Below are 13533 nucleotides of genomic sequence, written 5' to 3' on the forward strand. Positions count from 1 at the left end.
TGTGTCACATTCCTCAACATTAGAAACAAAGAAAACGTGAAAAAATAATAAAAAACTAAAATAGTAAAAAAAATACATTGTAGCTTACGCTACGCGCTATGTAACTGTAGCATACACTACCGAGGATTTACATTATTTGGGACGCTACGTAGCGCTACGGCCACATTACGCTACGTAGCATACGCTACAGGCACTATTTGAAACACTGCCCATTAATCCCGCATGGACTCTTGAACTGCGTGTCTATATTCGGGATCATCATCGCCATCGGAGATCCACTACATCCTCCTCACCTACATATGGTGGCCGCCCCAACTCCTCACTAATCTCCCTCTCCTGTGCATGTCGTTCATCTTTTATCTTCACAATTTTTTTTCAATATGGCCCTCATCTTTTCTTGCACATCTTGTGAGCACTTAGGGCAATCCACAACATTGCGATACCCTCCCGCTAAATGCTCCTTTAAGCGGGTTACCCCACCACTCCTCGATACATGGCCACATAAATTACAAATACTCCCGAATCGATTATCGGGAGTGGGTTGACCGTACCTCCACTCTATATCAGGTTGTCTCCCTTCTCATCCTCCCGACATATTTTATCTATAAAAGAATATTATGTTAATATTTGTTAGGGCCCACCTTGGTGCATGTGTTGTATATCCATGCCACCCATCCATTTTGTCAGATTATTTTAAGGAATGGTCCAAAAAATGAGAATTATCCATGTCACTCATGGAAAATAGATGGATGGGGTGGATAAAACACATACATCATGGTGGGGCCATAGAGCACCATCCAATTGGCAATAAGCAATTAAAGACAAAAACACATGCAATATATAATAAGACACCAAAATCTTAGTCTCGTGTGTGGTCTCATCCAAATCTTTGCGACATTATCAACAGGTATAGTTATCTTTGCCACACGTATAGTTGTTCATGCATGCAACATCATCCCACATGTAAAGTGTGCCAGATACCCCGAACATGGATGATGCACACATAGAGAGTTAAGTGAGGCATAAATGCAGAATGTTCTGGATCATTGAACCATGGGTCTAAACAATAGGATGGATGATGCTCGATTTAAGATCCACACAAATAATTTCATTAGTCCATACAATGGTTGGATTTTGCCTAAAGAAAACCCAATTTCCCACCAAATTTAAGACCATCCATTGCGTTAATTTGATGGGCCCTGACAGCAGATAGAACATGCCCCAAGAAATTCACCGATTCTAGATCCAAACCATTACTTTTCATAAGTCCAAAATTGATCTGTTAAAATGGATTTACGGCATGTATAAGACATATATTTATGGTGGGCCCATGGAGTTTACTCAGTACACAATTCGCTTCCACAGCTGCTCAGGTTGGTGCAAATACCACCGTGCACATGGCAATCACGCACCTCAATCCAACCCCTACAAGTGTGGACCCACCATAGATGAGGTATCTGTCGTATATCTGGACTCATCCTAATCATCCAATGAACGAGCATGATGATGAATTTCGTCAACCGACCATTTACTTTGTTAAGTGTCCGTTTGATGGCCTTGAATAAATGGATACTCCCAAAGGCGATTTTGGTACTGGAACTGTCCCCTGACTATTTTCTTTTTAAGTGTCCGTTTGATGGCCTTGAATAAATGAATAGAATTCCATGGTGGAAACGATTTTAGTAAATGGTCCCACTGAAAGTAGGGAACATGATTTTCGATGGCTGGATAGAGGTAAATGCTACATAACACATCATCTGTGCCAAGTGTTTTGTGTTTTGGAGAGCTGTGGGCATACTTCTACTTTGGAATCAACAGTTAAAATGATTTGGAAAAATGGATGGACGGCGTGTATAACCCACATACATTCATAGTAGGCCCAACTGCGTACTGAGTAACTCAGTACGCAATCCTATTTCGAAATAAACTTCTCGTTGATGGGCGCAGATCAGGTACTACCCCCGCTTGTTCTGAGCTTGGGACAGGCGGAGGCTTCGAGGGCCACTGAGGGGCCACTATGATGTATGAATATTATCCACACCGTCTATCCAAGAAGATTAAAAGTTAAAATGGACCACACAATGGGGATTAAATTCCTACCATTGAAAAATTCTCAGGGACTACAGAAGTTTTGGATCAAGATGATATTTGTCTTTTCACTTCATACAGGTGTATATGACCATATCAACAGGTCGGATGGAAAATAAATGACATGGTGGACCCTAACAAGGTTTCAATGGTGGGTGTCCTTAGCACCGCTTCTTCCAGTGGTGTGGTCCACTTGAACCTTGGATCTATCTTATTTTCGGTCCAGTATTTCAAAATTATATGAAAAAATAGATGAACGGTGTGGATAAAATTCATACATGACAGTGGCCCCTCAGTGGCCCTCGGAGCCTCTGCTTGTCCTGAGCTTGGAACAGGCGGGGGTAGTACCTAATTCACGCCCCTCATTGACGGGCACAAGTGACGTCACCAAGTTATGTGGGGGTCCCACCATGATGTATTTTTTGTATCCACACCGTCCATCCATTTGAAGAGATCATTTTAGGGCATGAGCCAAAAAATGAGTCAGATCCAGAGCTCGAGTGGACCCCACCACAAAAGAGTGGAGAGAGTGACGCCCACCATTAAAAACTTCTTGAGGGCCACGAGTTTTTGATCAAGATGATATTTGTGTTTTCCCTTCGACCATATCTTCCTGGACTTATGAACATATTAGATGACAAATAAACATTATGATCAATGGTGGGCGGATTGTCCTCGTTGTTTTCTGTGGTGGGGTCCACTTGAGCTTTGGATTAGCATCGTTCTTCGGCTGATGCACTAAAATGATCTATACAAATGGATGGATGGTGTAGATACAACGCATACATCATGGTGGGGCCCACGGTCAAGGTTACACTCACATCGCTCGTCCGTGTACAACGGACTGAGAGCGGATTAGTTGTTACCTCGAGAACAACTCACTGGGCATTACCCTAACCATGTGGGGTCCATCTTGAAGTATTTTTTATATATCCATGCCATCCATCTGTTTTTCCATCCCATTTTAGGACGTGATACCAAACCATAAGAAGATCCAAATCTCAGATGGACCATACCAAACCCTAACGGTGGGTGTCACTCTCTCCACTTTTCCGTGGCGGGGTCCACTACAGATTTAGATCTGCTTCATTGTTTGTGTCATGTCCTAAAATAATATTTCCAAATGAAATGACGGTGTGGATACAACACATACATTACCGTGGGACCCACAGAACTTGGTGAAATCACATAAGTGAATGCCGATTGTGTAGTAACTCACTACGCTTAGCATACTGAGTAAACTCTGTGAGGTCCGCCATGATTTATGTATTTTATCTGCTCTGTCCATCCATTTTACCAGATAATTTTAGGGCTTTAGCCCAAAAATTAAACATATACAATGTTCAAATGGGCCACACCATAGAAAACAGTTGAATTGAACATCTACCGTTGAAAATTTCTTGAGGGCCACAAAAGTCTTGGATCAAGCTTATATTCGTATTTTCCCTTCATCCACGTCTGTATGATCTTATTAACAGTTTGGATGACCAATAAACATCACTGTAGGGCCAAGAAAGGTTTCAACGGTGGAAATCAGTATCCCCACTGTTTCTTGTGGTATGATCCACTTGTTATTTGAATATGCCTAAATTTTGGGATCAACCCCTTAAATTTGATGGAAAAACGGATGGACGGCGTGGATAGACCACATACATTCAAGGTGTGCCCAACTAAGTTTACTCAGTACGATAAGAGCGTACGCAATCCGATTTCCGGTTTTCCCCAATCCACGTCCTTCTCCTCCACGAGCCCTCTCCTTCACGAACGCAACGGTTCAGCGATGGTTCTCGTTCCGGAAGGAAGGGGTTCCTCAATCCGGCCCGATTTTTCACCGGAATCTCCAAGAAATCCCCACATGCACTCTCCAATCAGCGAAGAAAGAGGGAAATCGAAGAAAATAAAGAGAAAAATCATCGAATAAAGGGAAATCAAACTTACTTGTCAATTGATGGAATGGCCCACCTCCGATCGCCAATCTTCGCTACAGCCTACAGGTACACTCCGATTTCTCCTCCTTTTGTTCTAATTTATTTATTTATTTATTTATTTTCGCAACCTCGCATCGGCTTTTTATGGTCGTTGTAGGTTGTTGGCTACAGTGAGACTCGTGAGTCCTCTGCAATCAACCCTAATGTGGGGGCATTTTCACACTGGGTTCGAGTGGGGTGCCCTGTGGGATGCAAGGGCACATTCGGGGTGGGCGGCCCGAATAACCCATGGATTTGGGGTCTGTGTGAGACGAGAGGCTCGTGTAAGGCGGAACTCATGGATTTGGAGCCCACGAGAGGGTGGAACCCATGGATTTGGGGTCCACGAGGAGGATTCGGCTGAGGACCTAACCCATGGATTTGGGGCCTGGGCTATGAGATAAGGGGATTAATTTGTCATGCTCTATCAGTTCGAGCTTTTAGAGCAAGCGGTTAATTGTCCTACATCAAATTGGTATCAGAGTGGGAGGTCTCATGTTTGAGACTCCTCATCGGGGGTGATTAATGCAGGGGCATTTTCACACCGGGTTCGAGTGGAGTGCCCTGTGGGGTGCAGGGGCACACTCAGGATGGGTGGCCTGCATAACCCATGGATTTGGGGCCCGTGTGAGATGGGTGGCTCATATAGGGCGGAACTGGCTCGTGGAGGGCGGAACCCATGGATTTGGGGCCCACGAAAGGGTGGAACCCATAGATTTGGGGCCCACGAGGAGGGTTCAGCCGAGGACCGAACCCATGGATTTGGGGCCTGGGTTATGAGATAAAGGGATTAATTTGCCATGCTCTATCAGTTCGAGCTTTTCAAGCAAGTGGTTAATTGTCCCGTCCGTGAGTGCGTCTATCGATATCCGAAAATAATGGGTGACGATACATCGTGCGATATCTACGATATATCGTGTAATATCTGGATTTGGGGTATTTTTCTAAACTTCCGAGGGTTATCGCGTGTGTTTCGTCTCGCTGGCAGGCGATAACAATAATATAGGCTGATAGTATCGATATTACGAACACTGATTATAAGTAGAAAATTGTATATTCACACCAAACAGAGCTTCGAGTAAGGAATCATTTAAACATCAAATTGACACGTAAAAAAGCTTAAATAAAAATATGTCATCTCATTGAGCCCATCTAAATGAATAGTTGGGCCAATTTTTATGCTAAACTAATCAGTTGGGCCATAAAAGTGGGCCCATGTATGCAAAATACCTACATAAAAGTGGGCCACGTATTCATCAGCTGGAAATTGTGTTTTCCCTACATCTAAGTCTATGTGACAAAATCAACAGGTTGGATGGGAAATAAACAGGACAGTGGCCCCCAGAAAGTTTTCATTGGTAAGCATTATATCACCACTGTTTCCTATGGTGTAGTCCACTTGAGAGTTGGATCTTCCTCATGATACCCTAAAATAATAGTCTGAAATAGATGGATGGCATAGATAAAACACAAATCATGGTGAGGCCCACAAAAAACCATCAAGTAGTAATCGTGGTTTGGCTTTTGGCGTTGCGGGTAGCTAGGTGCCTAGCATCGGTGCTCCATGGGCCCCACCATAATGTATGTGTTTCATCTACAACGTCCATCCATTTTTTAAGATCATTTTATGGCATGGGCCCAAAAATAAGGAAGATCCAAATCTCAAGTGGACCACATCACATGAAACAATGTTTGATTGAACGCCCACCATTAAAAACTTCTTAGGGGCCATGAAAGTTTTGGATCAAACTGATTTGCTTTTCCCTTCATCTGGGTCCTTATGACCTAATCAACAAGTTGGATGTGAAACAAACATTATAGTGGGCCCTAGGAGGTTTTTAATTGTGGACATTCAATTACTACACTTTTCCTGTGGTGTGGTCCACCTGACGTTTAGATATGCCTCATTTTTGGGGATTAAAATGATCTGGAAAAATGGATTGATGGCATGGATAAAAACACATATAAGATGGTGGGCCCCACAAAGCACAAACTAGTAGCCATGTGGCTATAGCAGCGCCATAGCCAAACAACGTCCGTCTTGAGCCCCAACGCAAGATTAAGAAAAAAAAAAAAATCGATGAAGATGGGAAAAAAATCAAAAGAGGGTTTTAGGGCGTATTTCTTTTGGAACTAGATGAGGGGGGAGGGAGCGAGAAGGCCACCTACCGGCTTCAATACAGGTAAACTTATCGGCCGCCTGAACCTTAAAGAGCCTTCAATGGCCACAATGCACTTGCAATTCTCCTAAGAAAATTTGAAAAAAGACCATTCTCCCTGTCAGATTTTCGGATCCTTTTCTTGTAAGAAAGTTACGGGTAGAGAGGAAGTTACCTATAACTTTTCTCCCCCAAACACCATCTGTAACTTACATTTTACAGAAGTTACATGATTCCAAATGGCCCCTAAGGGGGTGAACAATTTCATTATGTATTGGCTGAGACGTAATCGTTTTAAAATCCATTGGCATGAGTCCTATGCTATTCTCAGTCCTGGCGTACGGACAGTCAATCCTTCAGAGACGCGGTCCTCAACCAAAAACCGTCCCCCATTGATCAACCTCATTCTCATTCCAAATCTGATAAAGAAGACGGTGTCTCTCCCACGCCCATAGGAGAGGAAACCAACGAAGGAGAAAGAAAATACACCCTCTCTATAAGCCAGGAGACTTTCAATCGAGCAAGAGCGGATCTATTGGAGACGTTGGTGATTATCACAAAAGATGAATCTTCACTCTCACAAGTCAAGGACTAGATCAAGGAGTGCACCGGTTTCCACCCTGGAAACTACATCATCAAACCTATAGGGTTCAACGACTTGTGGGTTAAGGTATGCCAGGGGATTAACCCGGATATGCTATCCATGGCAGGTTATTTGCATTTTGAAGGCCCGGTCGCTAAAGTTATGCTTTGGGAGGATTATTCCATTTTCGGGATGGAGAATATGTAGGTCCTTATTTGGGGCATTCCCATGGAACTCTGGTATGACGAGTTCTTTAGCTCGGCTGTTTCCTGTATTGGTTCCCTCCTGGAGTTGGACCCGAAGACGAAGCTCGGGGAGGAGTTAGGTGTTATCAGAGTCCGAGTGAGAAGGAAGAAGGGATCTCCCCTTCCTCCCCACTTGACAGTGGAGGTAGACAACTGGCAAATATTTCTTCCGGTTCAGAGAGAAATGCCCAATTCTGTCCACCCTAGATAGGGAGACTTATGGAAGGCGAAAGAAGCTTCTCCGGCTCCGCTCCAAACGCCAGAGACGCAGTGTAGCGAAGGTGTACATGTTCCGTCCTCCAGCAAACTACTGGCCGACGGTTCTGTCAACGTTCCTGCCTCCATCGTCGATCGACCTTCCATCCACACTGTCGACGAGACACGTGGCTCAATCGCCATTGAAGCGTCGTCGCGTCCTGACAAAGCAGCGCATAGATCAGAGAGAAGCCATCCCTTCGATTCGGAGAAGCCACCGCGTGGTAACTCTCCTGCCTCGTCACATCAAGAAGCGCATCTCCCCATTAATCATCTGACGAAGGAGACCACATGGGCGTCGCACGAGCAACCACCTCACCTCTTGCATCGATACTCTCGTTCCCGCCTGCGTTCGGACGGTTCTTGATATCCGGGGAGTCGACGGGCTGCATATCCCAGCGATGAAGGCTCTCCCTCTCGACACCTGGCCCCTTCTTCTGATCGTTTGGTAACTGCAATTTTGGAGACCCGACAAGTAGCTTCTCACACGTCGGGTCTAGATCCAAATCGGGTCCAGATTTCCCCATCCTATCATCGTCCGCTAGCCCGCCCCATACCCAATACCCAATCTCCCACTCTTATCCCTAAAACCTTATCCCTCCCCAACAACCTTATCGTACACCCCTTAGCTATAACCCAGCCCTTGCTAAAATCCAACAGCCTCCACCTTCCAATGATACACCCACCCCACGCCATGCCCGACGATGATTCCAGAGTAGATGATCTCGACAGCCGATACTTTGAATCCCAATCTCAATCATCCCTCCCCTCCTCCCCTCCGAACTCAATACCCCACTCTCGTGACTGGGCGGATCTGGGACCCATCACTCTGTTCCAAGAAGACCTGCTAGCTGATGTGATAGTCGCAAAACCTTTGCAGATGTGTGTGGACTTCCCACGCCTCCAACAGGAGGGTAAAGATTCGACTCCAGGAGTTCAAGCAAGTAGAGAAGAAGTCTTCCAATCCATCCAAGAGAAAAAATGGATTAGAGATGCGGTGGGCTGCGTTGGTAGATTGCTTGGGCTAACGTTCGGGGACAGACCAGAGGACTACATCGCCCTCTTCCAATGTATCGAAAATAGAGGAAGACCCCTCCCCTCCCCTCATACCCCCACAAAACATGCCCCCAAGTCCACCGGCAGTCGGGAGCTTCACAGGTTGCAACTGAGCCCAGGTTTATTATCAGCCCCCCCGAGTGCGGCGAGCAAGACAGGGTTCCCAAGGAAGATTGGTGGCCCAATGAGAATTCTCTCTTGGAACGTCAGGGGGGTGAGCTCCAAGCAGAAGAGGTGCCTGCTCAAAGACTCTATAGGCAGACGGGATCTGAATGTTATCTGTCTCCAGGAAACTAAGGTTTCCCTATTCAACAACAGTCTTCTAGCCACCCTTTGGAGAGCGAAGGATGCCAAATGGGTCCCCCTCAATGCCTCAGGAAGTTCAGGTGGCATCATCCTAGCTTGGAAAGCTGCCAAATGGGATCTTCTTTCCTCCTCTGTGGGATCCTTTTCTGTCTCAGTTACCTTAAAAGATAAGTCCTCGAATTTCTGTTGCTTAATTGCCTCAGTTTACGGTCCTAACTCGTCTTCTGTTAGACCAACTTTTTGGGTTGAGCTTACTAAAATTAGACAATTCTCAGGTCCGTGCTGCATTATTGGAGACTTCAACGTTATCAGGTTCGTAGAGGAACATTCTAGGAAGAGAAGAGTCACTCCAGCCATGGAAGACTTCTCTGACTGGATTCAATCTCATGAATTAGTTGATCTTCCCTTGTCTGGGGCTAGATTCACCTAGTCAAATGGGCGCTCGCACTCCACCCAATCTAAACTTGATAGATTCCTTCTTTCTACAAACTAGTTGGAGGCCTTTCTGTTTGCTTCCCAACTGGCCTTCCCCAGGACTACATCAGATCACTGCCCGATCCTGTTGAGGCTAGAAGTCGAAAGTTAGGGGCTGAAGCCTTTCCGATTCAACTCATCTTGGATAGGCATCGACGGTTTCAATCAACGGATGGCGGAATGGTGGCCCTCATTTCAGGTTGATGGTTTCGCTGGCCACAAACTCCTATGCAAACTTAGAATGTTAAAGGGGAAACTGAAGGTATGGAAAGTAGAAGAACTTGGAAAGAAGGAAGCAGAAACGGCAGAATTTCTTTCGGAACTCCAGCAAATTGATGTGGACGCTGAGGGCTCCCGGATGTCTTTTGTTATGCTGGGAAGACGCATTCAGATAATTCAAGATTTAGCGACTAGGGCTCTGCAGGATGAAACAACATGGAAGCTAAAATCCAGAGTGAGATGGATTGCAGAAGGGGACAAGAACACAATTTTTCCACAAAATTGCAAACATGCGTGCCCGTGCTAATGTCATTTCTAGCATCACAGTCAATGGCACCAGTATAGAGGACAAACAGGAGATACCTGATCATGCTATTCAACACTTCAGATCCCTCCTCTCCTCAGAAGGTTGGTCCAGACCGCACCTTGATAGTATCCAGTTCCAATCACTGGATGAGATGGAAGCTATTTCTCTGGAAGCCCCTTTCTCTGAAAAAGAAGTGAAATTGGCTGTACATGAGCTGGGAAGAGATAAATCTCCAGGACCTGATGGATTCCCAATAGCGTTTTTCCAATCTTACTGGGATATCATCCGAGCAGATATTATGGAATTTATGTTCGAATTCCACAACGAAGGTAGATTATCTAGAGGGCAAGGTGCGTCTTTTATAGCCCTTATCCCCAAGGTGCCAGGCGCAAGCTCCTTTTAAGATTTCAGACCCATCAGTCTGATAGGAGGCCCTTATAAGATATTAGTGAAGGTGTTATCCACTCGCCTCTCTAAAGTATTGGGGAAACTTATATCGTCGAACCAGCACGCCTTCATCAGGGGCAGACAGATCGTTGATTGTGCTCTCATAGCCAACGAAGTTCTTCATTCATGCCACAAATCCAGCGAACAGGCAGTCTTCTGTAAACTGGACATAGAAAAAGCATACGACCATGTGGAGTGGGACTTTCTGCTATATATGCTTCGCCGCATGGGTTTTGGAGCTATATGGAGAAGATGGATCAACGCTTGTGTTGGTTTAGCTCCTTTCTCGGTTCTCCTCAATGGCACTCCCACCGGATTCTTCAGCAACTCCAGAGGGCTTCGTCAAGGTGATCCACTATCCCCTTTACTTTTTTTAGTCATTGGCGAGGCCCTATCCCAAATGCTGCATAGAGGTCGGGAGGCTGGTATTCTCTGTGGCATTAAGATGCGGAGGGTGCCCTCTCAAATTTCGCATATCCAGTTCGCTGACGATACTCCGCGGCATCCCAAGCTTTCATAGATAATCTGCACACAACTCTGCGATGCTTTGAAGCAGCATCCGGTCTGAGAATCAATATGGCCAAATTGAAACTCTATGGAGTTAATCTGTCGGATTCAAAAACTGACAGATACGTAGAATCCATCGGCTGCCATTCGGCGTCTTTTCCTTCTTTGTGGGTCTCCCTCTTGCTAACGGACTTCCCCTGAAATCGATGTGGGACAAAGTCATCACCAAATTCCAGAAATCTCTCGCTAGATGGAAATGCAAATACCTTTCGATAGGGGGTCGTCTCACCCTTATCAAGGTAGCTCTGTCCAACTTGCTCATATATTTTTTTTGTCCCTCTTCAAATGCCCTTCTCCAGTGCTGTTGGTTATTGATAAGCTGAGACGTGACTTTATGTGGAGTGAAGAAGTTCCACCTTCTCGACTAGTAGGAAGTTTGTAAACACTTCAAAGAGGGTGGCGCTAGCATCAAGAACCTGAAGATTATGAACCAGGCCCTTCTCAGCAAGTGGATTTGGAGACCGGGTACAGAAGGAGGCACTCTCTGAAATTCCATCATCAAAGGTAAATACGGTTGCTCCCCTGGAGGTTGGTGGACCAAAGACTCGTCAGCACATATTGCCTCTCCCATTTGGAAAGGCTACGCTCCAAAAAGGACTTCCTCCTCAATATCAGCTTCGAGCTTGGTAACGGTCACTCCATTCGATTCTGGGAAGACTTGTGGATAGGGGAGGAGCTACTGATGAACTGATTCCCTAACATCTATCGTTTGAGTCCTAAAAAAAAATATTCCGGTAGCTAACTGCTTCTATATCTCTAACGCCATTGTAGTCTGGGATGTGAAGTGTTTCAGAAATCTTCACGAATGAGAGATCTTAGAATACGCGGAGCTTCTCCTCCTCATCTCCAAAGTTGTGCCTGACCCCTCCACTCCTAATAAGATCTTATGGGCTCGAGACAAAAGCAGCGTTTTCTTGGTTCGATCCTTCTACGCTCAGCTATCCCCCCGCCCCGCATTCTCCTTCGAACCCAGCTGCTCCACATATTTGGAAGTACGATGCTCCCCCCAAATACATATGCTTTGCATGGCTAGCAGGCAAAAACAGAATTCTTACGATGGACAATCTGAAGAAAAGGGGCATGTTCATCGTCAACATCTGTTTATGTTGCATGAAGGAAGAGGAATCAGTGGACCACCTCCTTGTCCATTGCCCTCTCATCTCTCATATCTGGGCTGAATTCTTCTATCGATTCAGAATTAGCTGGTGTAATCCGATGTCTTCCTGCAATTTGCTCTCGGCTTGGCACGGAATCAAGATAGGAAGGTCCATCACTCGCATTTGGAGAATGGCAATCCTCGCTATCTGGTGGTCAGTTTGGGAGGAAAGAAACAACAGATGTTTCAATGACAAATCAGCTTCAGTCCAAGAAGTTTGGTCTAGAGCTAAATTTCTTATCTTTCAATGGGCGGGCATTGTTAACGGGCTAAAAGACTTTGATATGCTTTTTTTAGGCTGTTAGTTGTCTGCCATCTCAGCAGACTTCTCCCTTCTTTTGTTCCTTTTCCTTTCTTTCAATAAATTTCCAGTTATCCGTTTTTTTTTTTTTTTTTTTTAAAAAAAAAAAAAAAAACCATGTAAGAAAGGTAATGAAGCTAAAACAAAAGCTTTGGTGCAACAGACCAACTTCCGAAGGAAGACGACGCGGAAGACTACCATCTTTTGCCCAACTTTTGAATCTTGAGGGCAGGTTTCATTTGAAAGAGGGTGGAACATTATGATTTTGAATTAAGTCCTATCTGGGAAGGACAGCTAGCATGTGAGCAGTTAGGATGGGGTATGATTGCCGGTAGAATTAATTATTTTGGGTTCTTTTGCTAGTTTCCAAAAATTGTAGGAGTCTTTGTGATATTAGCAGGTATGAAATAATACGAAATTATTGAGATTTTCCATTAAAACAGTGTTTCTTCTTGCAATAGGAGGTTGATCTACCCTAGAAGTGGATCAAAACAAGTAGAACTTGCTCATCCTCGAGTAAAGATCCACCACAAACAATTTCAGGAGTGTTGCCCTACGAGGAACGGAAATACAGGAGCATCCGACGATCCATAGGTAAGTTGCGCAAGAACCCAAGACCTCGTTGGAAGATTCGACAGCGTCATCAGCATAGATAGAAAATGCAGGCGAGATGGGGTCCAGATGTGGGGATTGTGAAGGAAAAAAACAGAGAGAGAGAGAGAGAGAGAGAGAGAGAGAGAGAGAGAGAGAGAGAGTACCTGAGAAGAGAAGAGCTTGGCAGAAACCGCAGCCAAAGCGGCATTTAGCCCGGCTGAAATCGCCCATGCATAGCCCCTTCGCCTCCTACAACCCTCCATCGCTGTCCGCTGAGAAATCAACGACAGTAGAGCTTCTCCAGGGGTGTTGATCGAATGCGGTGCCCGCAACACGGCTTACAGCGCCCGCCCGTCTCTAGCCACGAACGGGCGGTTCTGTGTGTGGGCCCGCCGTGATGTATTTGTTTACCACGCCGTCCATTCCTTCTCTCATATTATTTTAATATATTTGCCCAAAAATGATGCAAATCCAATGCTCAAGTGGACAGCACCAAAGATTACTCTTGTGTTTAATGCGCCGTATCCAGCTGGGAACGGGCAGGAGCTTTGAGTGGCCACCGTGAAACATGGGTCTCATCCACACTGTCCATCCAATTTTTTAGTAGCATTTTAGGATATACGCCTAAAATTAAGTAGATCCGAGACCTATGTGGACTGCACAATGGGGATTAAACTCTTACCGTTGGAAACTTCTTAGAGGCCAGGAAGGTTTTAAATGGAGTTGTTATTTGTGTTTTCTCTTCGTGAAGGTGTTTGTAACTTTATGAATAGGTTCGATGGCAAATAACCATCATGGTGGGCCCTAGA

The 13533-nt window shown here is 45.2% G+C and overlaps 1 protein-coding gene across 6 annotated transcripts in view; it reads right to left on the minus strand.

Moving 5' to 3' along the window:
• Window positions 1-13098, minus strand: part of LOC131237367 (uncharacterized) — a 44297-nt gene extending 31199 nt beyond the window's left edge. For 2 of the 6 annotated variants that reach the window (XR_009167198.1, XR_009167197.1), the window contains exons 1-2: window positions 12889-13097; window positions 6225-6302 (exon numbers count right to left, since the gene is read on the minus strand). Coding sequence is in view for 1 of the 6 variants with exons in the window: in XM_058235086.1 (XP_058091069.1) it covers window positions 6225-6302; window positions 12889-12987 (177 nt within the window). In the remaining 5 variants the exon portion in view is untranslated. Of the gene's footprint in view, window positions 1-6224; window positions 6303-12888 lie in introns of all 6 variants that reach the window. The other 4 variants (XR_009167196.1, XM_058235086.1, XR_009167199.1 and 1 more) reach the window with 3 other exon arrangements.
• Between the last annotated feature and the right edge of the window lie 435 nt (window positions 13099-13533).

Source organism: Magnolia sinica, chromosome 2 (genome assembly GCF_029962835.1).
Source record: "Magnolia sinica isolate HGM2019 chromosome 2, MsV1, whole genome shotgun sequence".
NCBI lineage: Eukaryota > Viridiplantae > Streptophyta > Magnoliopsida > Magnoliales > Magnoliaceae > Magnolia > Magnolia sinica.